The following is a 26997-nucleotide window of genomic DNA, read 5'->3' on the forward strand; positions in this document are numbered from 1 at the left end:
TATGCCTCTTGTTCTACCTCTATTTGCATCTGGAACCCTCTGCGAAAACTCCTAGGCTTCCTGAGTAACTGCATGCAGTCATAGCTTTAGACCTTGTGCGGGCTCAGTAGTAGTTATAAGGTGCCCTGGAGCTAATGAGGGCTTTAATAAGTGTGTGCTACAATTTCCAGAAGGAAAATGGAGAAGGGGTGCTTGTTGTGTATTTTACCAGCTACATGACTTAGTTTAGTAAATTAGGAGGTAGAAGCAAAGGTCCGGCCTGTGCCCACACAACTCACACAGTGTAATAAAGTAACCTTTAAACAACAGCTGTAATGCAAAAGGCCCATGCCAAAAACAACAGAGCAGAGCCCAGTTCCTGTCCCTTAAAGCCTGACAGCTGAAACGGTGGCTGAGTTTAAAGACCAAAAAAAAAAAAAAAAAAAAAAAGAAAGAAAAAGAAAAAGAAAGAAAAAGAAAAAGAGAAAAGAACAACACAAAACAAACAATAGTCCAAAGCAGAGTTTTCTGAAGACAGGAAAATGTACTAGTTAGAAGTTAGACATTTCAAAAGCATTGTCTTATGGAAAAGTGCCAGCCTTTATTGATGGACTTCTGGCCTCTGGTTCCTTACTATTGGCTGAGAAAATGTTTCAACTTATTGAATCCTTTCTGGGTGGAACTAAAGGCATTGTATCCATTTAGTCAAAATTCTAAATTTGGATTAGCATTATTATTTATGCTGGGGGAATTAGAAGAGCAGAGAATAAAATCCTCCTACCCACCCTGATTTAGCATCCGTTTTTAAAAAGTCCTCATTTCTTCCTGACAGCTAATGTCAGTGGCAGAAAATACTGAGAAACTGGGATGCGGATTTCCAAGTTTTTAAAAAATCATTTCACAAATTGTAGCTAATCGTAAATGACTGTGCCACAGACTTCCAGGTTACTGCCAAATACAGGATTTTAGAAAATTAAAAAAAAAAAAAAAGCTGGGTCACTTAAGGAAAGTAGTTTATTTCTTGCCTTGATTCTTTCCCGGAACAAACATTTAAAAAAAAAAAAATGCACTCTTTTCCTTCCCGGCATTAACGAGATATTTTCCCAAATCCATCGCATCGCATGCACCGCGTTCCTTCATCGGGATCTTACTCAGTTTATGACTCTGCTGAAAACCGATATCTAAGAATTAATCTGATACGTGCTTTCAGCTACTTTTGTCTTGCTTGATGCTTAGTCTAAGTACCACCACGTTCATTCTGATCTGTGAGCTCCCCGGAGCCTACCGCCCCGCTGCCAATAAAAAGTTTCTAGTTGTTTCATTTCTTCTCAGCCCCCCCCCCCCCGCCGCGCCCGCCCCTTTTACAAGACTGTCACTTTCTGGTGCATTATTCACGGTTTTAAAAAGTTTCTAAGTCCAGGATCTGGTTTTTCGTCTCCCCGCCCGGCAAAGACCAGCTGAAGGAAGAGCCCTGCACTCTGGGGCCGAGAAGGTGGGTGACAGCGACCCCCCCCCCCCGGTGCCCCTTCAGACGTGGGCTCGCTCGGGCGGGGCGCGGGGCGCGGGGGGCGCGGGGCGCGGGGGTCGGGGCGCGGCTCCCCGCGGGGTCCGCGGCCGCCCCGAGCAGCCGGGCGGGGCCGCGCTTACCGTGATGGCCTGGAGCCTCTCCCTCACCAGCGCGGCCTCGTCCATTGCGGCGCGTCGGGCGTCCGAGGCGGCGGCGCAGCAGAAGCTCCGCGAGGAGGCCGGGCCCCGAGGTGCCGCGGGCGGGCGGGCGGGGGCGGGGGCGGCGGCGGCACCTGCAGCGCGAGCGCGAGCGCGGGGCGGCGACTGGGGCGGTGCGCGGCCGCCGCTGCTTCGGGGCCGCTCGGGGCGGGGGGGTGCGCCCCCGGCCCCGGCCTCGCCCGCTCGTTGGTGTCCGGGGGCCTGCGCCGAGCTCCCCGGCGCCCGCCCCAGCTGCACCCCCCGCAGCCCGCCGGCCGCGGATCCGAGACTCTGCGGCGAGTTCAGAGCCTCGTCGGGAGGTGAGCGGACATCAGGTGGTCCGCGCCCGCCCCGCCCCGCCCCGCTCCCGGCCCCCGCCCGCGCCCGCGCCGCGGTTCCAGCGCTGCGGTCTTCAGGGTCAGGGAGCCACCGCCGCGGTGAACCCGCCGCTGCCCCCCCCTCCCCGCCCTCCTCTCCCCTCCTCTCCCCCCGCCCTCTTCCCCTCCTCTGTCCCCCGCCCTCCTCTCCCCCCCCCCCCCCCCCGCCCTCCTCTCCCCTTCCTCTCCCCCTTCCTCTCCCCCCTCCTCTCCCCGCCCCTTTTACAAGATTGTCACTTTCTGGTGCACTCCTCTCCCCCCCTCCTCTCTCCCCTCCTCTCCCCCCTCCTCTCCCCCCTCCTCTTCCCCCTTCCTCTCCCCCCACCTCTCCGCCCTCCTCTCCCCCGTCCTCTTCCCCTTCCTCTCCCCCTTCCTCTCCCCCCACCTCTCCGCCCTCCTCTCCCCCCTCCTCTCCCCCCTCCTCTCCCTCCTCCTCTCCCCCCTTCCTCTCCCCCTCCTCTCCCCCCTCCTCTCCCCCCTCCTCTCCCCTTCCTCTCCCCCCTCCTCTCCTCCCTCCTCTTCTCCGCCCCCCTCCACCCCCAGCAGGGCTCAGTGTGCTTTAAGCCACAGGGACCACCCTCGGTTGTTTCTTGGCTGGGATTTGCCCGGGGCGCCGCTCTTTCTTGGACCTCATTCAGAAAAGCCACCCTGGGCTTTCAGGAGGTGCCCACTTTGACCTCACCAGTTGTGCGAGAGAAAGGAGCGGGCCTTTGAAAGTGTGAGCAGACATTCTGGGACTCCTGCAGCCTGACACCGTGTGGGTGTTCCCTTGCCCTTTAGAAAAAGAAAGTCAAGCCCAGTGAGACTCTTAGCAGAGGCTGGAGGCTTTACACTTGATTTTGTTTTCTTTCCTCCATGATTTCTTGGATTAAATTTTGATGTAGTAAACCATAGTTACCATCTATCCTGTCCTTATGTGTTTGGCTGCTATCGAGTGCCTTCCAATCAGCATTCAGCTGAACGGGTTAAAAGGAGAAGCCAAACAGTGACCAGATGGTTTAATTTCCTTCGCATTGTTGATCATAATAATAATGGCTAATATTTGTTGAGTACTGTCTACAGACAAATGCTTCACATACTATTTATGGTACAGGGTGCTGGAAGATAGATGCTATTATCCTCATTTTACAAATGAGGAAACTGAGGCTCAGAGCTGTAATTTGCCACATAGCTAATAATGGCAAACCCAGGATTGGCGGACTGACTTTACAATAGCCATTCATCGATGCCTACCCAGGAAATGGTGCAACGGAAGACACAGGCTGAAGGGTTGTGTCAGTCTTTGTGAGAAAGAGTAGGAACCCCAGCCTCCTCTTCTCTCTAGCTCCCAGAACGCTTACATCTGGATGCACACCCTTTTGACAGAATTCCTTGGGAATCCCTAGAGTAACTTAGTGGCCCTAGAGAGAAAAGATTTTTCCATGTTGTCACGTGGAGCTACACAACCACAGAGTGAAACCCACGTTTCAAGAGCCTGAAATCATACTTGGGAGTAGTTTGTCCTTGTTCATACACATACTCAAAGGAGACGGTTTGGGAAACTAAAGACTTGGAGGATTGATTAGGCATGGGCCAAGTTTGGTTGTTATTGGATGGGTATGTAAGCTTAAAAAAATCAAACCTTCAAAATTTTTGATTTTGTGTATGGAGGTCCTGGCTGAAATTAAATACAAGAGAGCGGTAGTGATAAATATCTCAGTCAGAATTGCAGATTTGCAGCCCAGAACACATGGGCACTTATCCAATTATTGGTCTGGATCTTTTCCTAAAAACAATTTACCACTCAGATCTCATTTCTGCTATGGGAAAACCCAAAGGTTTTCTAGTGTAGGGTAGGTTTGGATAAAATAAGAAGACCAGGGAATTTAGCAGGGAGCAGAGTTGTGACAACTGATTGGTATCATCATGTCTTTATTCATTTATTTAATTGATAATACTAATAGTTGCTAATATTTAAAAAGCATTTGTTAGTTATTTTTTCTGCACATGTCTTTTGGGTACTTATGTCACACATGGTGCTAGGTGTTTGGGATACAAGGATGAGCACAATTCCCGCTCTCTGGAATTTCTCTTCAGGTAGGCAATGAAATATAAACATAAGTAGCAAACAAAGTAGAATATGTAAGAAGATGATTAAGTTAGTTGGAGTCTTCTTCTTCTTTTTTTTAAGATTTTATTTATTCATGAGAGGCACACAGAGAGAGGCAGAGACACAGGCAGAGAGAGAAGCAGGATCCCCCCAGAGGGACCCAGGATCACACCCTGAGCCGAAGGCAGACGCTCAACCGCTGAGCCCCCCAGGCATCCTGTTAGTTGGAGTCTTCTGAGGAAACACTTGGCAAGATGAGCTAAAAGTATTAGATTTTATTAGGAGAATGACTCCCTGAGAGAAGATGAGGGAGGTAGGCAAAGGGGGCTGGAGTTGGAGTCTGGGAGAGTGGTCAGACTGCAGTGCAAGTCTGGCTCAAGTGAGGGATAAATGAAGAGAAAGTTGAGTGAAAACAGCCTGACCTGTAGCACACCCTAAGGCAGACTGGCAAGGCCATCAGAAAGTCCTGGAGCTAGGGTGCTGGGTGGCTGAGTCAGTTAAGCGGCGGATGCTTGGTTTCAGCTCAGGCCATGGTCTCGGGGTCATGAGACTGAGCCCTGCAACAACAGGCTCCATGCTCAGCACTTAGTCTACTTGAGTCTCTCTCTTGCTCCCTCTGCCCGCACGCCCCCCCCCCCCCCGCATGCATGCTCTCTCTCTTAAACAAACAAACAAACAAACACACACACACACACAAACAAATAAATAAAAATCCTGGAAAAATCCTCTAGCCAAAGTCAGCTACCAGAGAGGTCCCATGTCTCCCAGGGAGCCTGTTTGAGCATTTCTGCCATACTCACCCATTGGTTAGGAGCAGCCCCCGAGAGGCATGGTCTTAATGCAAATCCAGGGATGGATTTCAGGGTGCAACAGCTGGGACCCTTTATTGGTTATGCTTTTGCAATTGGATGTCTGGGGGGCACATTTTTATGACAGCCACAGTGATAAATGCAATGAAAAGAAAATAGAGCAAGGGAGGAGAATTAGGATTGCTAACTTGTGGAAGGTTGCAATTTGGAATTTAGAATGAGAAGGGAGTATTCAGATAAGGCCTTGAAGGAGGGGTGGGGGTTAGCCACGAGTATGCCAGTGGGAAGAACATTATCAGGGAAAGTCTGCGCAAATGCCCTAAGGTGAACTTTATCTGGCATGTTTTAGGAACAAGGCCACTGTGGTTTGACAGGAGGTGCTGCAGGGAATGATAACAGAGGTGGTTGAAAATGCAACAGGTCTCAATCCTTGTAGGGTCTTACAGAACACTGTAAGGACTTTGTTTTTATTCTGTGTAGGGTGAGAAGCCGTTGAGATATTTTGAGCAAAGAAGTGGTGTGACCCAGCATGTTTTGTAAGGATGGAAGTAGGGAGACTTGGTAGGATGCTATTGCTGGAATCCAGTTGAGAAATGATAGCTTGAACCAATGTGATAGCCATGAGGGTATTGGGAATTGGTTGAACTGTGGATATATTTTAAAGTGGAACCAACAGGATTTCCTGACGTTGGATAAGGAGTTTGAGAGAAAGAGAAGATTCATGATAACTCTATGACTCTTGGCCTGAGCAAATGGAATTTGCCATCAACTAAGATAGGGAAGTGGTGAAATAGTTTTATTTTGACAGAGAGGGCAGATACCAAGAGCTCAGTTTTGGACAAATTCATTAGTTATCACATGGTGATGTCGAGGACAAGTTGGATATATGAGTTTGGAGTTCAGGAAAGAAGCCTCAGCTAGATTTATAAAATATATCTCTTAAAAGTCAGCAGGATCACAAAATATCTAGAACCGTAGTTCACAATGCAGCATAATCTATGTTATTATTAATTGTTAACTACATATATATTCGTGACCAAATTCAGATATGCAATAGAACGTGTCTGCTCCCAGATCTCTTGTCAAACTAATTTTACCAGAAGACTTTGTTTGCCAGCCACCGTATATGAGGATGGCAAGGGTTAGAAGTTAAAATCGATGGCCTGACCTTATGTTAGGAGTTAAGGGATATAACAGATTCTGAGCCAGTGCCCTTTCTTAAAATGAATTCACTATCTGGTTGGAGATGTAAGACATATACTAGAAACAGGTAAGGGACGAAGAATAGTAAATCGGCTGTCCTCGTATTATGATTAAACAAAGTGCTACCTGTGGCATTGTTTGGAACCACCAGAGTATAGTCTAGTGAGTAGTGGTAGTGTGGGGCACAAGCAGTAAATGTGACATGAGTTGAAGAAGATAAAGATGAACGTGAGTTGCAGGAAAGCCACTGCTGGGAGAAAGCAGAATCTAAAAGCCATTTCTAAGTGTGAGAAAGTGTGAGAAGGAGGGAAACATAATGTGATAGAGGATCAGAAAGGAGATGATCTTACGTGGGGCAAATGAGGAATTAGAGAGAGAGATGGAAATACACATTCATACATAGAATTTGATGTTCAGGGAAAATGGAGAGGGGGAGTGGGAGACGAAAGATCCAATTCATATTTTAGGGAAATTAAACTGTTGACTCTTCAGAACATATAGGAAGAAGGAAAGATTAGGTAGGAAGGTACGAGACAAGAAACATGAGTGCCTGTGGAAAGAGTCTAAAACTTTGCCAGTGCTCTGAAGAGATAAATCCCCAGGTTTCTGTCTGTCTTTCAGAAGTTCTGAATCCAGAGGCCACGACATAGGACAAAGTGAGGGGAATAGTACCTATGGTGCTAATTTAAATATTTAAAAACCCCGAAGTGACAGCAATAGGAATGATTAAAAGGGAGGAAGCCAAAAAAGATTTTAGTGAGCATTAAATTGGAAAGAAGAATGAGAAGTTGTAGGTTCCAAATTAAGTACAAAAGGGAAGCTTAGATTAGAGATTTTGGATTGAAAACCACAGAGAGGGGCACCTGGGTGGCTCAGCTGCTTAAGCGTCTGCCTTTAGCTCAGGTCATAATCCCAGGGTCCTGGGATGGAGCCCCATGTCGAGATCCATGTGGGGTTTTCTCCTCAGTAAGGAGTCTACTTGTCCCTATGGTCTTAGGCTGTTACTTCGACTGAAACTCACTTCCCCAGATTAACTGTCTGGCTCATGGTCTCCCCTTTTTCAGGTCTTTGGGAAGATATCACCTTCCCAGTGAGGCCTCCCTTGACCACACTATAGATAACCACGCTCTGATTTTACCAGTTTCCCTCACCTTGTTTTATTTGTTGCCATGGGTCTTACCATCTTCTGCAATACTATAAATTGCACTCTTTTTGTGTGTTTGTTTACTGTTTCACTAGAGTGTAAATTTCTAGATAGTGAAAGTTCTGCCTGTGTTCGAAGTGCTTAGAACAGTCCTGGTACCTAGTGAACACTCAACAAATAATTGTCAAGTGATTATTATTATGACCTTCTGTTTGATTGTTCATTTGTGTCAGGTGCTTTATAGGCCTCCCTAATGGATTTGGAAACCAGCGCTCAAAAAGATTAGGTAACCTATCAAGGGTTGGGTATCCAGTAAGCAGTGAAACCAGGATTTAATTCAAAGACTGGCTAGTCCCAAAGGTTCGTCTCAGTCAACTGTATCATCCTACCTCTATTTTTCCTTAGTTGTGAAAGACCCCATAGCATGAGGTTTAACCACATATGTCTTTACATACCTAGAATAGTACATCACGCATGACATGCAAATTTGATCATTTTGATGATTTGTGGAATTGATTTTTTTAAGACTGGACATAGTCTATAGCCATTTTTCCTTGGGAATTTGTCTAAAGATTACAGTATGACTTTTCTGTAAGTGAAGTATTGCAGAGGTATATCAGTAAAAAAAAAAAATTCTACCAACAGATGGTAGAAGAGTGTGCAATTAAGTATGTTGCTTTCTCTTTGAACATTGTACAGCTCTTTCAGGTTGAGTCTCCTAAAGTTCAAACAACTGATTTAGTGGAAAGAATATTTAACTTGTCCAATTGTTGGACTTTTGAGGATGAAGGGGGCAGCTGTTTTCTGAACATGGCTTCAAGTTACCTAGTAGCCTATCAAAAATAGCCATGGATTAAAAAAAAAACCTATTAGCAAACCAAACATATGTAGCAAAATAATCCCCCCAGCCCCCATCAAACACAAGGAAATGGTTTTGTGATTTATTCTCCTCTCATGTGCCCATAACATGAGGTTAATATTTAGTATATTTGGGACCTTTTAGTTTTCTCTGCCTTAATTTACAAATGGACCTGAAAATGATTGGTATCATGCCAGGTATTAGCATCGCTTTCAACCAGAGAAAAACAAGAGACTATACAGTCTGTAATTATCATCCCACCAAGATCAAGGATGGTAGACTCCCCAGCACAATGAGTTCTCTGCCAATTTACCACTCACATGTCTAAACCTTGTGGTACTAATGCCTTTGTGCAGTGTGTACCACAGAGGGGATGAACAGGATCATTTAGATTGAACTTTAAATGTTGTTTTGAGTCAGAGCCTTTGGTGAGGACCGCTGGCCTCATTCACTTTCCTTCCTTTGTTAGCCGAGTAAGGAAGCAGCCCTTCCCTCAGCATTGTTTTCAGGTTGGGGCATTTAAAAAAATGCTGTCCCATGGTGTTCCCTCACTTGATGCTTTCACTCTTAGCCAGTGGATTCAGTGTGATGTTTAAAATATTTGGGTCAAGAAATGTTCCCGAAGTCAAAACTATCTTGAAAGGTGTCCATAATGTGTGATAGCTCATACAAAACTGGATGTCTGACTGGTCCAGTGTGCATCTGTGGGGACTCTGCTGCCTTTTGGACTTGAAAAGTTTGAGCTTTCTTCACTTTTTTGCTTTGAAAAACTTTTTTCTTTTTCTCTTCAATTTTATGGTCTTAATTTAAAGAGTACCTGATTTTAAGTTGTAGCATTTGAGTACTTGAACACTTTTGCCCTAGATTTGCACAAAGAAATACTGAGTGGGGTTCCTTCAGTGTAATGAAACATTTATATTTTCTTTTTGCTTCCTCTGTCTATATTTTCTTTTTGCTTCCTCCATCAGTTTGAATGTCAGTTTTTGTTGGTATAGCAAGATGAACACCCTTTTATCTGTATTGGGATCATAAATGCAAAGAGAGAAGTTGAAACTGATCATTGAGGGGCTCCTCCCCAAAAAGAAGCCATTGACTCATAGTTCAACTAGACTTCCAAATTTAGACATAGATATTTCTGGTTGTAATTGTCAGATTTCAAACACCTGTATTTCCTAAGAGGTTTCAAAGAACAGTTTGGCCATCCCAGGAATGCAGGTTTGGAAATTGGATATGGAATTGTAGAGCAGTGTCATTACTAATTGGAAGCTCGGGTCTTCTGGATTCTGATCATTTGTTCATGCATTCATATTTCACAAATTAGTTAAATATCTACGGACTATGTAACCAATATTGTTCTATGTGCTAGAGACAGATGAATAAGACAATGAACTCTTTTTAGTGGAAAAGACAAGAGGTAAACAGAAGACAAGTAAACACTGTATGAAAAGTGCTAGGTCACCAAAGTCAGATTTAGGGCAGAGGGAAGGCCAGAGTTCAGCCAAGTCGTTCTAGCAGAGGTGACAGCTGAGCTGAGTGTTTTATATTTGAACAGTTAGGAGTTAATTAAGCCAAAGGGTAGGGTAGGGTAGGATGTGGGGTAGGACAAGGTAGGATAGGACGTGGAGAAACTAAGGAGAACTAGTACAGTCACAACTCCTGATTTTCTAGACAATCATAGACAAACTGAATAATCTCCTCAGGTACAGATTCCTTACCAAATGATGGAGTGGCATACTTAACAAATTATCTATATACAGGCTTATAAATCCCCAGTTTATTATATAAGGTATGTGGTGTTCAAAGACTATACAAATATATTCACAGGTATACACATATTAGAAATAAATGTGTCTCTGTATATTTATTAATGATCCTTAACTAATTCACATACATCAAAATCTTGATTCTCTGCCATGAGAAAGTTAATAAATGCAAGTAAGTGGTTTTGGAATCAGAGAGACATGGTCTAATTTTCTAGCCTTTCCACTTATTAGGTGAGTGAACTTGGAAAAATCACTTAATATCTAAGAGAGTCTGGTTTTTTTGGGTGTAAGCTGGTAGTAATAATAGTTTCCATAAGATTGTTTTGATCAAGGTTAAGTGAATATCTAGGTAAAGTTGGTCATGGAGCATAACAGTTATATAATAAATAACAACCAATTATTATTATTATTAACTTAACTATCTTCTTGTACAAGCCAAGGTCTTAGAAAGTCTATTAAATCTTGCAGGCACATTATTAATTCTCTCAGTGCTTTCATATTTATGAATGCATCTTTCTACACATATAACCTAATACTGTGATTGACTTGTTTAGGAGAAAGACCAGGATCTCTTTCCTCTCTGTGAACCAAGATGCTATCAGATGTGTTCATTTCCAATATGGGAAACTGAGGCATGGATGGACTGATTTGGGCAGGGATCCAATTCATTAAATGGTAACATTCTCTGTCCAGCAGTCTTTCCATTAGACTGACTCTAGAAATCTTAGAAGGCTTCCTATGACTCTTTGTCATTATGGAAATATGCTAGAAGCTTATCCAATTAGGTTGGTTTCTAGGCAGAGCCATCAGTCTGAAAGTTAGGGTGCAAGCCGGTTATGTTAAAGTGGATTTACATGGTAAGGCAAGAAATTAGCCAGCTGTCAGCGTGTCTGCCTACAGTCCACTTTGCTATTACGAATGAAGGCTCTGAGGTTTTTGTTCAGTGACAGATTGGATTCCAGACAATTGTAAGCCTGAAGATTTTTGGAAATAAGTGTTTTGAAGGATGCCAACTCAGAGTTTACTTCTAAAATATTTAATGGGTCTCTCTTTGGAGAGATGGCTGCTTTGTAAGGGCCAGTGATTATTGCATGCCTTAGATAGATCTCTAAAAAGGAACCTAAACAAAACCAAACCCAAAAAACCAAATCATTTTCATTTGGAGTTTTTTTCTCAGTTTTAGCATAGTATGAAAAAATCTTTGTTACTTCATCATTATATTCTCCTGTCTCCCCTCTCTCCTCTCCCCTCTCCTCTTCTTTTGATGAGATTCTAACTGTAGGAGTTAGATTGCTTAATGTGTGCCTAGGGCAAAGACTGAAAGAATTGCCTTATGCAGTCATGCAGTAGTGTGGGTGGGGTGGGAATTTCAGAGAACACTAAGTTCCAAGAATTACAGTTGCCACAAACAGATCTGTAGGAATTCCCTTAGAGCTGGAGGTTCTTGAGTCCCTACATCCTCTGAAATCTAAAGGTCGAATATTGTGCAAATAGTCACAGAGATAGCTGCCACTCTACACCACATCGATTGCCTCTTACCCCTCTTAAAAAACTTTTTTTCAGCAACAAAATTATTCTTTTGTATATATCTAATTTTAAATGTAAAAATATTTTCAGGAGGGAAATTTAAAAACTACTTAAATGAATATTTCCTTCTTTTTTAAGTTTCAAATGTTTCTTATTGAAGTATAGTTGACATATAATGTTATATTATTTCAGATGTACAACGTAATGATTCAACACTTTTATACATTACTCGGTGCTCACTGTGGTAAGCGTAGTCACCATCTACACCATATGATATTGCAATATTACTGATTATATTCCTTTTGCTCTACTTTTCATCTTTGTGACTTATTTATTTTATAAGTGGAAGTTTGTAACTACTAATCCTCTTCATGTGTTTCACCAACACCTCTGGCAACCACCAGTTTGTTCTCTGTATTTATGAGTTTGTTTCTGAGTTTTCGTTTGTTTGTTTTGTTTTGTTAGCTGAAATTCCAAAGGGCAGTCTACTCTGTTGCTCATGGACCTTGGGATTCTTAATAATGAAATACTAAGCTATTATGGTACCACAATAGTAATCAGCCCTCTAAAGGCAGTCCTGAATAGGGGAAGAACCCTAATTCAGTTGGAAAAGAAAGGTCAAGCTAGATGACTATCTCTGGTTAATTTTGTTCAAGGCTTTATTAACTTACTATGGTTGGCCCATTTGACATTTGATCGTTATCAAGCTCTATTCTTATCCTCCTCCTTTATTTACATATCTTTTAGAAATTGGTATAAGTGGAATAAAAATCACATCCTTTTAGGGTGTGGGGCAGATCCATTTTCCTTTCTTTGAATTTACCAAATCTGTGTGTGTGAGGAAGCAAGAAAACGGATTTCATGAAGGCTTAATGGAGTAAGTATTAGGTTTCCTGGAGTTATTGAAGGCAGTCTACTCACTTCCAACACAGCAGTGTAAACACTTTAAATTTTTGTTGAGTTTTGTGTGACTGCTGTATCTTCTCCCCTTTCCCACAAATCTACCAAGTACAAATACTCATGCTGACAAATGGAATGCAAACAAATGATATGCAATGGGTATACAACGGGGGAAATGTACAGAGAAGGTCTTATAGGCTATTATAATTGATAGCCCCCAAATACCAAGTTATTTATAAAGAGGAGAAGCAGTGACTTTTTAACATAGGGCTCAAAATAAGAAGGGTTTGTCTAAAAAAAAGAATGCAGTGATTCAGTTCTGTGCATTTGTTTATTGAGGATCACTTTTTCCCCTTACGTCTTGACATTCCACCAAAGCAAACTGTATGATCTTCCCCTTGGGAACCAACTCAGAGCTTAGCTTTATTTACAAGCTTCATTATACTAAAGAGCAAAATGTTCTAGCTGATTGAATAGATATTACATGGCAGCCCACTGACCTCTCTATTTAGGAGAAATATTCAACTCCTACAGAGAAGTCCTAAATGTTAGCTGATTCACGGTCAGTTTTTCCCCCCCTTTATTTACTGTAGTCCAAACCACTGATTTCAGTTCCTTCTTTCCTTCCTTCCTTCCTTCCTTCCTTCCTTCCTTCCTTCCTTCCTTCCTTCCTTCCTTCCTTCCATGTATCTCTATTTCAGGTAAGGTTCTGCAATAAACAAAGAAGAGCTTTTGGCTGCTAAGCTCAGCTTTTAAATTTCTCACTTCCATTTGCTTCAAAGGCACCAAATTCACACCACTTTAGAGTTTTACCTTGATAAGAGGATAAAGGTAGAGTGCAAGGTAGGAGGAAGTCCATCTACTAATTTTTGAGAATGCTGTGATTTCAGAGCATTTGCACGTAGGCTCTTAGGGGAAATAGGGAGACAACTGACAAACCAATTCTTTGGCTCTCAGGCTCCAGAAAGTGCTAGAAACACCCTGACTAACCAGGAAACTCATCTTAGCATAGGAGACTGTTGAAAAAACTTGTACCTTAGTTTAGGAGACTGATTAAGTATTGTCAAAGAGGAGAACTTTTAAGTGTACAGCCCAACTGTCTTGGGCTTGAACTGGAAGAAGCTTGATCTCAGATCCTGAGTAAGAGCTGTAAAAACCAACAGAGTATAGTGCCATTAGGGGCTTAATAAGAAACTCTAAAGAACAGGGAGGAGAGGAGCTTCTCTATAGAAGAGGCCACCAAAGGAAGAGCAGAAAGTTTCAATGAAGGACTTGGAGTGTGTGGAGCCCCCTGAGGTCAATGAGAATGGGCAAAGATTGGACTTTTAGGAATGGAGTGTCCTCACAGACTGGGGGCTCAAGAGTCAAAGATTCTTACAACTGCTCCTATATCCCTGCTCTCTAGGACTGATGTGCTCTCAGCACACAATGGCTCTTCCAGTATCAAAATGTAAATTCAACATTCTACAATTTTTTTTTTTTTGGAAGAACAAAACCAAACCAAACCAAACCATGGATTTTTCTAAAGTCACTTTGATAAAGTATTAAAATAGTAGCTGAGATCCTTGTTTCCCACAATGATATCACGCTGGTTTTGGACCTTTCTTTGCCCATAGCTCTTGATTCTTTCTGCCAAACCAAGGAGTGACAACACATTTGGAGTTTGTAGCCAACATTCTAGCAGCATGCATAATTAATCCCATATCACGGCCAGTTTTATTTTCTTTCTCTTATCCAAGTGTGCACAGAGCTCTTGGTTATTACCTATATTTCACTCTCTGAGTGAAGTCCATCTTGCTGTTGTTTTAAAGACTTTATTTATTTGACACAGAGAGACAGAGAGAGGCACAAGCAGGGGGAACAGCAGAGAGAGACGGAGAAGTAGCCTCTCTACTGAGCAAGGAGCCTGATGTGGGGTTTGATCCCAGGACCCCAGGATCATGACCTGAGCTGAAGACAAACGCTTAACTAACTGAGCCACCTAGCTGCACCGAAGTCCTCTCTGTCCCTCTCTTCCTTTTAACCTCAGAATTGTTATTCTTGGTAAAATATAACTAAATGAGTTTTAGTGTGTTTACTAATCTACCACCCCTCAAAGTGTTTAGGTCAATCTTAAATGGTATATTTAGTAGTGAAAACACTTCCCATAGTCTAATAAATGAAATGTGAGCTTAAGCGTTAAGCATTCATGCTTTCCTGAACGGTCAACTCATGTGAGAAGTGATCCTTTCCTGAAGGAGCTTGCTTGAAATCAGTAGGCCCATTGTGGGAATTACATTCCACCTGTCACCTGTGTGCCAATTGGTGTTGCGGTGGTGCCTATGTGGTTAGTTGGAAAGGATGAATCACTTGGAGTGACAAACAAAATCTTGGTTTCACACATGTTGCTGGGAATCAAATGACAACTGAAAGTCTCTTGAGATCTGAAACTCTGCTCATAATGTGAACCCTTTCCAATGCCATCCACCTGAAAGAAACAATTGTTGTGGCATAGTTGAATTCATGCATCCCACCAGTACATGGGGGTGTATCTACCATGAACCAGGCACCATACATGGGACTAGTGATAGGGTTCTGAGCAGCATGTGCACTGTTCTACTCTCTTGGGCCTTAGATTTCAGTAGTGGAACACAGACATGAGAAAAGCAAACGTATGGGTCCAGTTCTAGCTAGCATTAAGTGGAATAGAGAAAAGAAAGCAGGGTTTTCAGTAGAGTTACTGGCTGGGGTGGTGGTGGTGGTGATAGGTGGTGAGTGAATTTAGACTAAGCAGTCAAGGAGGGCCTCTCTGAGGAGATAATATTTGATTATTCCAAGCTCAGAACTCTTTTTTTTTTTTAAAGAAAGACTTTATGTATTTATTCATGAGAGACACAGAGAGAGAGAGGCAGAGACACAGGCAGAGGGAGAAGCAGGCTCCTTGCAGGGAGCCCGATGTGGGACTCAATTCCAGGATTCTGGGATCACACCCTGAGCTGAAGACAGCCGTCACCCACTGAGTCACCCTTTTTGAAGTGGATTCCTCTTTTCACAGTTCTGGACCTATGAAATTTAGCTAAATACCTATTTGGCTTTTCTTTGCTCTTTCTAAACTAGCCAAACCTTTTTGTGGTTGCCGTATAAACATTAAATAGACTTGCAAATTGAGCATAGGGGAGAGTTCCTTTCTTTTACAGTAAATATCTCACAACTAGAGAAAACTGCCTCCAGGTAATGGGTAATACTTGTTAAAAAAAAAATAGAGCCTCATGACTTTAATAGCCAGACTTTAGCTTTGAGCAAGCATAGTTAATTGAGACATACTAGATTTTTTTTTTCACCAATGAAAAGTGACTTTGCTTTTAGGACTTCAATATATTTAAACCCGTGCCAACAATGTTGGCATGAGAATTACATCTTTTTGATGGCTTTCCAAAGAAATTACCAAACAAGTTATCTTGGTCTTTTCAGAACTTGGCTATGTGAAAAGAGAAGTAATCTGGCTAATTCCAAACTCTGGTGCAGCCACCAGCACCCTCAGAAAATGTATCCCACCCAATGTCCTCATTGTTAAGCCAACTTGCTTGATCTTCCTTCTTTGTACATTTTGATCAGCTACATGGATAATTGGATTCTGGGGCAAATGTTTCAAGAGTGATAGGTTCCACTTGATAGATAGGTACTGATGTACCAGTCAGTGATGCCTTATCTTGTGGGTGGGTGTTAGTCAAGTATTGTCATGACCCCTCCTGTGATGCTTCAGGAGACACTAGGGAGAAGAGCCCAGCTACCTTCTCTCTGAAGCCTTCCTGGATTGATAAAACTAATTTTCCTCTCATGTGGCACCAAAGCCCACACTACTTTTATTATACCACTAAATACATTGTGATTTCAAATGTATTTGGGGATCTGTAGGTCCACTAGAACATGAGATCTATGAATTCAGAAAGTATTTTAATCATCTGGTAGCAAATTCTTATTTAATTTTTTTTCTTTTTTAATAGAGAGACAGTGAGAGAGAGCAGGGGGCAGGGGGAAGGAGGCAGAGGGAGAGAGTCTTAAGTAGGCTTTAGGCTAAAGCAAAAGCCAGCGTGGGGCTTGATCCCATGACCCCAAGATCATGACCTGAACCAAAATTGAGTCAGATGCTTAACGGACTAAGCCACTCGGGTGCCTTAATTCTCATTTAACTCTTAATGTCAAATGTATAAAATGTATTTTTGGAGAATTTTACTTACAGGCTGATGAAGGCCATTTGATGACATTGGGCCCGATTTTTTCACAAAAGGTGATGATACAGCAGTTCTTTTGCACTGGGCTTGAGTATTTGGGTGGAAATGTCACTGCCTTTGCAATGCGACTCTTTCTTCTTTATGGAAGAGCAGATTTTACCCCAAAGACAGGAATATTTGTCAACAAGGAAGTACGGGGTAGGAGAGAAGGAAGCGGGGGAAAACATGCTTCTCTTGAACACATGTCTGCTTTCTAATTTGCCTGACATAAATGTGGGTTGCTGGAGTGCACACCTTACATATGTTGGAATCTCTCACCACCTCTCTTTACATTCTTAAAGTTTTATGATTATTAAGCAGTTCTTACGTGCCAGCTACTTTGATAAGTGCTGTGACTTTCTTACCTGGTTTAAGTCTTACAATAGCACTAGAAGATAGGTACAGTTGTTATTTCCATTAGGAATCAAGACCAAGAGTGGTAAGGAGACTTTGCACCAAGTCACACACAAACATCCCCCTGCAGACTGAGGGTTTGAATCCTTTTCTGCTTGAATTTAGAAACTGAAGTCTAAACATTGTGCTCGGAAAACTCTCCTAAGTTAGTTTATTCCATGCATATTTCTGCTGGGAAGGCATGGGCAACCTCGGGCAATCAGCCCCAAGACAGTGATGAGTGGATTTAAGAGCCACCTATGGTGGGTGACTTAGCAGCTGGGCTCAGCTCGAATTTCAGGGAAGATAAAACTTCTTTCAATGTTTTTCAAATTCTTCTTTCCTGTAGTCTATTTTGATGCTGTCCTGCAGCTGTCCAAAGCTCACCCAAACTCACGTGAAGATTCTTTCTTTAAAAAAAATGACTATATTGAGACATAATTTGCATACCATACAATGCACCCATGAAAGTGGCCTTTTAGTAGATTTAGAGTTGTGTATTCATCATGACAATCAATTTTAGAACATTTTTGTTATTCCAAAAAAGAAATCACGCCCCTTAGCCATCACTCCCAATCTCCCTGTACTCATAGCACTAGGCAACCACTAATGTATTTTCTGTCTCTAGATTTGTCTATTCTGAACATTTCATAGAAACAGAATCATACAATATGCAGCTTTTTGCTTCTGACTTATTACGTGTAATGTGTTTTTTTTTTTAAAGATTTTATTTATTTATTTGAGAGAGAGAGAGAGCATATGAGTGGGGAGAGGGGCCAAGGGAAAGGGAGAAGCAGGTTTCCTGATGAGAACAGAACCTGAAGGGGCTCAAGGGGGCTCACTCCCAAGACCCTGAGATCATGGCCTGAGCCAAAGTCAGACACTTAACCTGCTGAGCCACCCAGGTCTCCCTTCAGTATAATGTTGTTAAGGTTCATCCAAGTTGTAGCATATATCAGAACTTCAGATCTTTTTATGGCCAAGTAATATTCCACGGTCTGGATATGCCATATCGTATTTATCTATTCATCAGTTGATGGACACTTGGCCGTTTCCACTTTTTGGCTCTTATGAATAATGCTGTTGTGAATGTCTCTCAAAGTTTCTTATTCCATCTTTTCATTTCTTTACTCAGAACTTCTCCTTGCTCAAATCTAAGTTCAGAGACAGGAGAATATTAGAATGGTCTAATTATCAGAATTCACACTGAGGTGTAGATGACTCATGTACTACATGCATTTTAGGAGAGGAACGTTAGAACTCAAAGGGACTTCAAATTGGTGAAATAAATGCAGATGGTTCTTGTGAGAAATGAAGCCTTCCCTGTGCCCTTTTCTGACACTGGCTGCTGCCCTGTCACTGTTTGCTCCACATCCACAAAATTCCCAAAGAAGCAATGTAGCAGTCACTTCTGAAAAGCTGTTGATCCTTTTAACAGTTGTGTGGTTAGCCCTCTTTTCATTTTCTTCTCACATTATATTTTTCTTCTCTATAGTAATTTTCCTTGGGTAAATAAAAAGATTATTACTCTGTGTTTTGTCACTACTCACATTCACAGTATCTTCATAGTCTCTTCCTACTCCGTGACAACCACTTTCAATCTTCTAGCTCACTCCTTCTAGGATCATGATTCCAACAGTTTGATCCCACCCAGATTTCTAACGCATTGATCCTACTATCTTGTCACTGTCACTTCTTGATGTCCTTTTTTCCATCTTGACCAAGCTTTAATTCCATTTGCAATCAGTATAGTTACCCCCAATTTTCTTGCTTGTGCATCAGTGGTATTCCTTGCTTAAGCCACTAATTCTCTCTATTACACCGGTACACCAGGGAGTCTTGCTGAATCTCAGCAAGACTAGAGAAAAACAGACAACTGTGCCTGACTATGTAATTCGTTCAAATTTATTCCATTGTGAATTAGTGACTACCTTCAAGTGAGCCTCCCAAGTTTTATGCTTTATCCTTAATGCTGCCTGAAAATGATGATTCTCTATTCTCTTTCCCACATTTCTGGTTAATTTTTCTCACATCTCTCCTCAAACATCGAATACCTCCTCTGTCAGCCTTAATCACAGCTGAAAGACAATTCTCCATCTGCATCCATGCTTTCTTACCTACTATAAAAAAGGTCATTGACCCAACAATTCTTCCCTCTCTCTCCTGCTTCATCAATTTTTCACTTTCTTGGAACTCTAGTATCAATATGCAAATATACAATATACAAATATTCTATTTCCTATCTTAAAAAGAATAATGAAAACCAGAGCCTTCTACTCTCTCTACCATTCCTGCCAGTCACCATCCCATTGTTTGGTTTTCTTTTTTTTTTTTTTTTTTAATTTTTATTTATTTATGATAGAGAGAGAGAGAGAGAGAGAGAAGCAGAGACACAGGCACAGGGAGAAGCAGGCTCCATGCACCGGGAGCCCGACGTGGGATTTGATTCTGGGTCTCCAGGATCGCGCCCTGGGCCAAAGGCAGGCGCTAAACCGCTGCGCCACCCAGGTTCTTTTGCAGCAAAATTCTTTGAAGCACTTGCTTTTATCCACTGCCTTGTTGAAATCTCCACTAGAAAAGTTCATTTGTATCTCCAACAATATATCCAAAATATATCCATTTGCCTCCATCTCGGTTGATGGCAAAACCACCCTTTTAAGTGCTCAGAGCCAGATTCCTACAGTGATCCCTCATCTTTTCTTTCTCTCTTGCCTCACATCCAATTAGTCAGAAAATCTCATTTACTCTACCTTTAAACTGCATGCTTTATCTGATCAATTCTCATCATCTCCACCATTAGCACCCTGGTGAAAGCCCATGATTGTCTCTCCCTCCTAATTAGTCTCCTTGCTTCCATTCTTGCTCCTTACCATTTGTTTCAACAAGGATTGATCCTTGTAAAGCATAAATCAGATCATGTCAGGCCTCTGCGTAAAACTCTCAGTCTAAAAGCCAATATACTAACAGTGGCCTACAAATTCCTGTACGAACTGGGCCCCTTATTCCTCTCTGACCTCATTTTCTATTATATTTTCCCTCCCACTCAGACAAGCGCATGGTCTTTGCACAGGCCCACTTCCTGGAATTCTCTTCCCCTGGATACACATGAGACTAGCTCCCTCCCTGCTGTAAGCCTTTTTGAACATTACCTTCTCGATGAAGTACAGCAGGCCACCTTATTATTTATTTATTTATTTATTTATTTATTTATTTATTTCACAGTTATTTTTATTTTTATTTTTTTTTTTTTATTTTTTTATTTTTTTTTTATTTTTTTTTCACAGTTATTTTTAAAACCACAAAGACACTATGTTCTTCATATAAAAACATTAGTACAGGTAACTATACTTTCTAGAAAATGATTATATAGACCCTCTCAAAGAAAAATGCACACCATTATATGGTTCAGACAAGTTACTTGGGAAAAACACATCTGGACTGATTCCTAAAACATACCAGAAGACCATGGTGCATCTTTTGGTTCAAAGTATAGATTACTGTCATCAGTAGGGGCTCCTGCATTCTTACATATTTGGTAATACACATATAGACTGGCTTGTGACTTAACGCTCCATTGGTTCATCAGCCTTTTCTGCAGGTTCATCAGCAGGTTGAGCAGGCTGTGCCTTTCTCTGTGGTCTTTCTTCAAGACCTTCCAGGAATGGAGATACATCATCATCATCATAAATCGTAAACTCCAAGTCTTTACCAACAATTCCAATGGAAACATTCTTTGTAGTTAGGTCCTGTTCTGCAGGAAGTGTCTCTTGTAAGGCATGCAGACGATGTTTAACCAGTTCATTCAAATTGCACTCCATAAACCCAGACATATGTCTCTCTAAGTAAGTACCAGCTGATTGAGAACGGGCTCCAATGGACATGACTCTACAGTCAAAATAGTTGGCAGATGCACAGGTTTGGAAAATGTGAGGGCCCATATCATCATAACCAGCAATAAGTAGTCCAACACCATATGGTCTCTGGCCATACCATTGTGTTGGTATCTGGGTCTTGCTTCCAATTAGAGATACAAGATGAGACACAGCAAGAGGTCTGTCAAATACAAATCTGGAATCCAAACACTTCTGGTGCATAAAATTACATAACAGTCTAGCATCAGCAATAAGTCCCGCAATTGAGATACCAATATGGTTATCAACATGGAGAATTTTCTTCTGATGAGCTGCAAGCTCTGACTGTGCTCTCTTCAATGCAATCAACACTGCATGGGTTTTTGATTTCAGACCAACTGTGGCTGAACCTTGTTTGACAGCTTCCATTGCATATTCAATTTAATGAATCCTGCCCTGAGGGCTCCAAACAGTGACGTCATCGTCATACTGGTTGCCAAACATGGTTCAGGCGCAGTCCGGCTGCGGCCTCCCGCAGAAGTAGTGGCTTCAGGAGCATGGCCCAGGCCACTCTATTTAAAAGCACATAACATCTCCGCCCTGATCTTACCTGTTCTGTTTTTGCAAGATGTTTGCTACCTTCTAATACACTATATAATTTCTTTCTTTTTTTAATGATTATTTTTGTTGTTTGTTTCTTTCCACTAGAATGTAAGCTCTATGGAGTCTGGGATTTTTTTTTTTTTATCTACAGCCACTCAGTGCTGGCTCATAATAGGTGCTCAATAAATATTTGATCAATGAATTGATCTGAGAAATTGAGAAATGCATTCAGTATCATCTATTAAATTTATTGATCAAGTTGTTTTACTGTGTGAAATATCAATTTTCTTTGAAGGTCTGGTACTAGAATCATATATTAAATCTGATATATATATCATATATATGCTTTAAATATAAAAATATGCTTTATATATTAAATCTGATATATATCATATATATATGATATATATATGCTTTTATTTATTACCCCAACTGCTACCCTGTCATAAGGTTTTGTTGAAATGGTTAAGAGTTTACTCCAGAAAAATCTTTGTTTTAGCCTACATTATATTTAAAAGCAGCATTCTTTTGTTAACTAAGACCTAAAATCATGCATTTACTCTAAAGAGAGAAGTTTGAAGAGGTGGTATGAGCTTCATGCCTTGGAATTTGACATTGAAGACTCCCCGGAATCCTCCCAACTGCTGGAGACCTAGCTGAGAGCTAAGAATAGTGCAGAACGTAAACTTCTATAGTAGCAACTGTGAAAGGAATTTTTAGAAGCAGCATGAGACTATAGCATTGTCAGAGAGTTTGAGAAATGGCACTCTTTAATTGTCAAAAGTACATATTTTTAATTATGTATTTTACTATGCTAAATTCAAATGGAAAAGCTTGTAGGATCCTGCTTCCTGGTGTCATTAATTATCTCTCTTCATTCATGTCTTATTTAACATTATTATGAGGGAACATAGAGCAAAGGTCTATATTTGGCAAAAGACTTATGCTTCTTGCCACATTTTGTAGGAAGACCATCAGGGCTTCCCAGAAATGCATGGGGCAGTTTTATTTGACATTGGATTGTAACTTGTTGAATTCATTTTAGACTCAAGATCCTCATTTTTGCTTGCAAGCTTTCAGGGTGGGTTCTAGGAAAGTCTAGGAGAATCTGGGAAGTAGTATTGGTTTTGGTTTCCTTCTAACTGCCCTTCCAGCATTCTTCTGTCAGCTTTCAGCATCTTGATCCTTGTGTCCACCTTGGTCATGGGGAATCCCACAGAGCCCCCCCCCCCTTCTCAGGAAGTGCCTTTTGCCCTGGCTCAACCTGGCTCCTTCCCCTTCAGTGGAAACTTATTCTTAATTGGCTGAGGGCTGGCAGAAAAAAAATTAGTCTACATTTTTTCTTGTGAAATAAGGAAATTGGTCTAGATGATATCCGAGATCCCTTCCTGCTCTAAAATCTTGTGATTCTATGATTCTGTCTCTTTTCTGGGCAAAATGAAAACTACTGATTATATTTTCCTTGAGAAAATATAATATCTCCATCCTGTTTGTGGAAATATTCTTTTTGTTTTATTGATCTCTCTCTTTTTTGTATTCTCAGAAATATTATCTGGACTTAAAAAGAGTATGTTTCATAGAAGATAGGTCTGTCTCAGACCTAGTCTCTGGGGTTTCTATTCAAACACTTCCCTGGGACCTAGGGGCCGTTTGATGGCAGGGTGTCAGTGCATGTCCCCCTCTTGGTGAATGCATTGCTTTGCAGCCAGCTTTGCCATGTGCTGTTCCACTTTTGGGCTCAGCATGGATCACTGAGTCCTCGAGAGGACCATTTATTGAAAGGTAATATTACTGGCAAAATTATGGTTTGATAACCATGGTCCTTGCAGGCAGTCTTTGTCAGAGCATCCCACGGACAAGAAAGAAGTAAATGAGTGTTATTGTCCACCTTGCCACCCACAGGCCTCTGCTGAGATTAATTGTTGGCAAACTGTCCCTAAGATCCCTGGCTATAAAGCACTCTAGGGAACGCAAAAAGATTATAGTCCTTACCCTGATGGAAAGCTGAGCTAATTTTGCCTGGATCTGACCCTCTGGTTCCAGGGAATCTAGTTATTCCAATCCTGTCACTAAGATGACACACTCTAACAATGACATCGAAGAGTGTGATTAGCTGCTCCTCAGGTGCTGGCCCCCCAGCATTTCCTTTCGAGCTCACAGATATTTCCCTGGAATTTAAAACGCCTTCTGAAATGCAGGGCCTTCCATCCTTTGTCAATCATCCCTGCTTTGTAGCTGGTCAGTGGCTGGAGCCAGAGCAGGAGGACAGGCCATGTCAGTCATGTGAGTCTGCAGTGAGGCACAGGGCAGGAGCCACAGGGGAGAGGCTAGGACGACAGGTGCAGGCACCCAGGGCACAGACAGAACAAAGTTCTCCCAGCAAGGGGCTGGGGGAACCCAGGTGAACTACCTGCAGAGCAGGCTCATTAAGTTTCATATTATTTTCCAGAGCTTTCTTCTTTGCTTCTATGTGACTGGCTGACACTCACAGTCATGCTTGATTAGAGTATTACTTTCTTTGTTACCAAGGCAGTTTTATTACCAAAACTTGGTGAAATATTATAAAGAAAACTGTCATGATATGTCACTTAAAGAGGCCCAGTGAAGGGAAATAGATTCTTCAAAAGAGAAGTGATTTCTTTTCTTTCTTTCTTTCTTTCTTTCTTTCTTTCTTTTTCTTTCTTTCTTTCTTTCTTTCTTTCTTTCTTTCTTTCTTTCTTTCTTCCTTCCTTCCTTCCTTCCTTCCTTCCTTCCTTCCTTCCTTCCTTTCTTTCTTTCTTTCTTTCTTTCTTTTTTTTTGATTTTAAAATTTATTTATTCATGAGAGATACAGGGAGAAAGGCAGAGACATAGGCAGAGAGAGAGGCAGGCTCCCTGTGGGGAGCTCAAAGCAGAACTCGATCCCAGGACCCCCAGGATAACAACCTGAGCCCAAGGCAGATGCTCAACCCCTGAGCCACCCAGGGGCCCCAAGAAGTGATGATTTAGATGAAGCTTTCTCGGTACTGATGCTGCTGTCTTCGTGATCCCGAAGGGATAGGGGACGCAGCAGGGGAAGAATTGGGAATACCAGTTTTAGTTAAACATTGGTGTCAGCACAGGGACAAAAGTGGGGATCCGCGGTTAATTAGACATGAAATGCTTGGGCAGTAGTCCTTTATGCAATAGCTCTCAAAGGGCCTGGCATTTCCTAGGGAGGAGAAGGACCTGAGAGTTATTTTAAAATTCTCCCTGCTTCCAAACAGTCAATCCTCAAGGAGTGCCCTTTGTTGAAGTCCTTCCTACCACCTTAGTTGGTGAGTGTTAAAAAAATAGGCTTGCTTCCAAGGCAGCATGTAGAGTAGAGCACGGTTGCCCTCAATGTTCACCTGCCCATATTTCTTTGAGGAGACTTGCCCTGCCCTAGGCCCTTTCATGCTTCTGAACGGCAGAGGTACTCTGCACTCTCTGACACTGTCTTCAGGACTTTGATGTACAACCGATGTGCGAAACGTGAGTGAAGTTTGGAAGACAGGACAAGGAAGGATTTGTATGTCACAGTATCAGCACGGAAAAAGCACATAGTATAGTGATCATACTTTATTCTTCCTGAAGTGATCCTGTCTCTCGTGCTACCCCACTGGAAATTTCCCCCTCTACAACCACTTGTCTTTTTAGTTTTTCTTCACTAAAGTTGCCTTGCCCTGACTTGCTTGCTCTATTATAAAAGACCTATTTATAACACATAGAGCTCAGTGAGGATTGGAAATCTTGACTCATCTCTTCTCACTTTTAATAACTACCTAGGCTGAAGATTTGCCTCTTGACAAAGTACTCTTGACGGTACTCAATTTTTGCTCTGGGAAAGGGAGAGTGACCAAATTTTATTTCTGTGGTACTAGTAAGAGCTAGAAATTATTTTGAAAACAACAATATGCTTAGCCCATATCTCTGAGATTCCCACCAGCTTGAGATGCATTCTCAAATGTAAAATACTAGTGATAATAACATTTAGGGAGAACTTGCTATGTAGCACATAGTGTATGTTCTTTACATATATTGACACACTCAATTTTTACTTTAGGATGAGTCCTATTATTAGCATCACCTCAAGGGAAAGGTTAAATTGTTAGTGATCTGGGTTCAGTGCATGGACCAGGAGTTAAAGGCGGGGAGGGGTGCCTGGGTGGAGTATCAGTCAGTGAAGTATCTGATTCTTGGTTTTGGCTCAGGGAATGATCTTAGGGTCTTGGGATCCAGCCCTGCAATGGGCTGTGTGCTCAGCATGAGTCTGCTTGAGATTCTCTCTCCCTCTCCTGCCCCTCCCTCAACTTATGCACCCAAGTGTGCTTTCTCGCTCAAATAAAAAAATAAAATCTAAAAAAAAATGTAGGGGAGATTGATCCTGAACAGCATGTGGTAGATGCCCCTTTGGACCAGCTGCCCTGGTAGGAGGTTGTTCTGGGGACAATGGCTAAGCATATGAGAATTACAGAAGAAAAGCATTGAAATGCAAGTGTAGGGAAACGCTGTGGTCATGACTGTCATCTGGTCCAGTATGGACGTCACTCCAGCAGTGGATAGTTGTTCAGCTGGTGCGGGAACTCTGACAGTGAGCCCAGCTATGATGCTAGTGGACTGATGTGCCTTTTTATTCTCTCATTTCCCCAACATTTGGGGGTTGGGAAATGACCCTTGAATTGAATTGTGAAAGCCCTTGGAATTCTCAGACAATTCAGGATTAGGATGGGCTGCCATTTTCAGGAGATGGATAGCAGACTTCCTGCTGGGGCCAATGCAGTTTCTAGCAACGAGCTGGAAAAGTAAAGGAGGTCTGACTGTATTTATACCAGAAGCTGGAAGAAGGTCTTACATCCCTGAATAGAGGTTACTATGGGTCATCACCTTGTCCAGAATTCTCCAGTTCCCGCTGCAGATGGTTAATACCTTCAATTCCTCTTACCAGTTTCCAGTGTTTTTCTAGCTGTTCTTCTGGGATTCAATATAGATCTTCTGTTGGATCTAAGAAGTCTCATTTCTGTTTCCTGCATATGCTGTGCTTCCTGACTTGAAGCTTTGCTCCTGATTTATTCTGTGGCCTTTGAAAGAAATATTTCTTCGCCTCCCACGATCCAAATTGTACTCTTCCTCCACTAAAACCCTGGGTGCCCTTCATGAAGCTTTTCTTTAGTGCCATGTATCTCTTCTTTCTTTAAATTCCTGTTGCATTTGCTATCTACATTGTTCCTTTGTTTCCATGAGAATAAAGTGCTAATTATCATGAATTACCTACTCTGTATATTTATATCTTTTCACCTTAACAAAGCTTTAAATTCAGAGAAGATGGGGCTTACAAGACTTATTATTTCTTTTGTTCTCTCCACAGGGCAACTTTGATCAAAGGAACAAAAACTATGCATTGAATCAGAAGACCTGAATTTCCATCCTGGCTCTGCCATTTCCTAATTATGACCTTAGGTGACTTTTTCAAGCCTTAGCTTCTTCATCTATAAAATGGAATTAATTATAGCTGTCTTCACACAGTTACTGTGAATATTAAACACCAA

The 26997-nt window shown here is 42.0% G+C and overlaps 1 protein-coding gene, 1 long non-coding RNA gene and 1 pseudogene across 2 annotated transcripts in view; 1 reads left to right on the top strand and 2 right to left on the bottom strand.

The window, feature by feature from the left end:
• The window catches only part of PALMD (palmdelphin), a 49631-nt gene extending 47816 nt beyond the window's left edge, over nt 1-1815 (bottom strand). The window contains exon 1 of the mRNA XM_038541231.1: nt 1627-1815. Coding sequence (XP_038397159.1) covers nt 1627-1671 — 45 coding nt within the window. The 5' untranslated portion in view covers nt 1672-1815. The remainder of the gene's footprint in view (nt 1-1626) is intronic.
• Nucleotides 1296-26959, top strand: LOC119872255. The gene is made up of 2 exons (XR_005361152.1): nt 1296-1471; nt 26817-26959. It is a non-coding gene; the product is annotated as an uncharacterized LOC119872255 (long non-coding RNA).
• On the bottom strand, nt 20471-21352 carry LOC100687197 (annotated as a pseudogene).
• Nucleotides 26960-26997: the final 38 nt, after the last annotated feature.

This window comes from Canis lupus, chromosome 6 (assembly GCF_011100685.1).
Source record: "Canis lupus familiaris isolate Mischka breed German Shepherd chromosome 6, alternate assembly UU_Cfam_GSD_1.0, whole genome shotgun sequence".
In the NCBI taxonomy this organism is placed as follows: domain Eukaryota; kingdom Metazoa; phylum Chordata; class Mammalia; order Carnivora; family Canidae; genus Canis; species Canis lupus.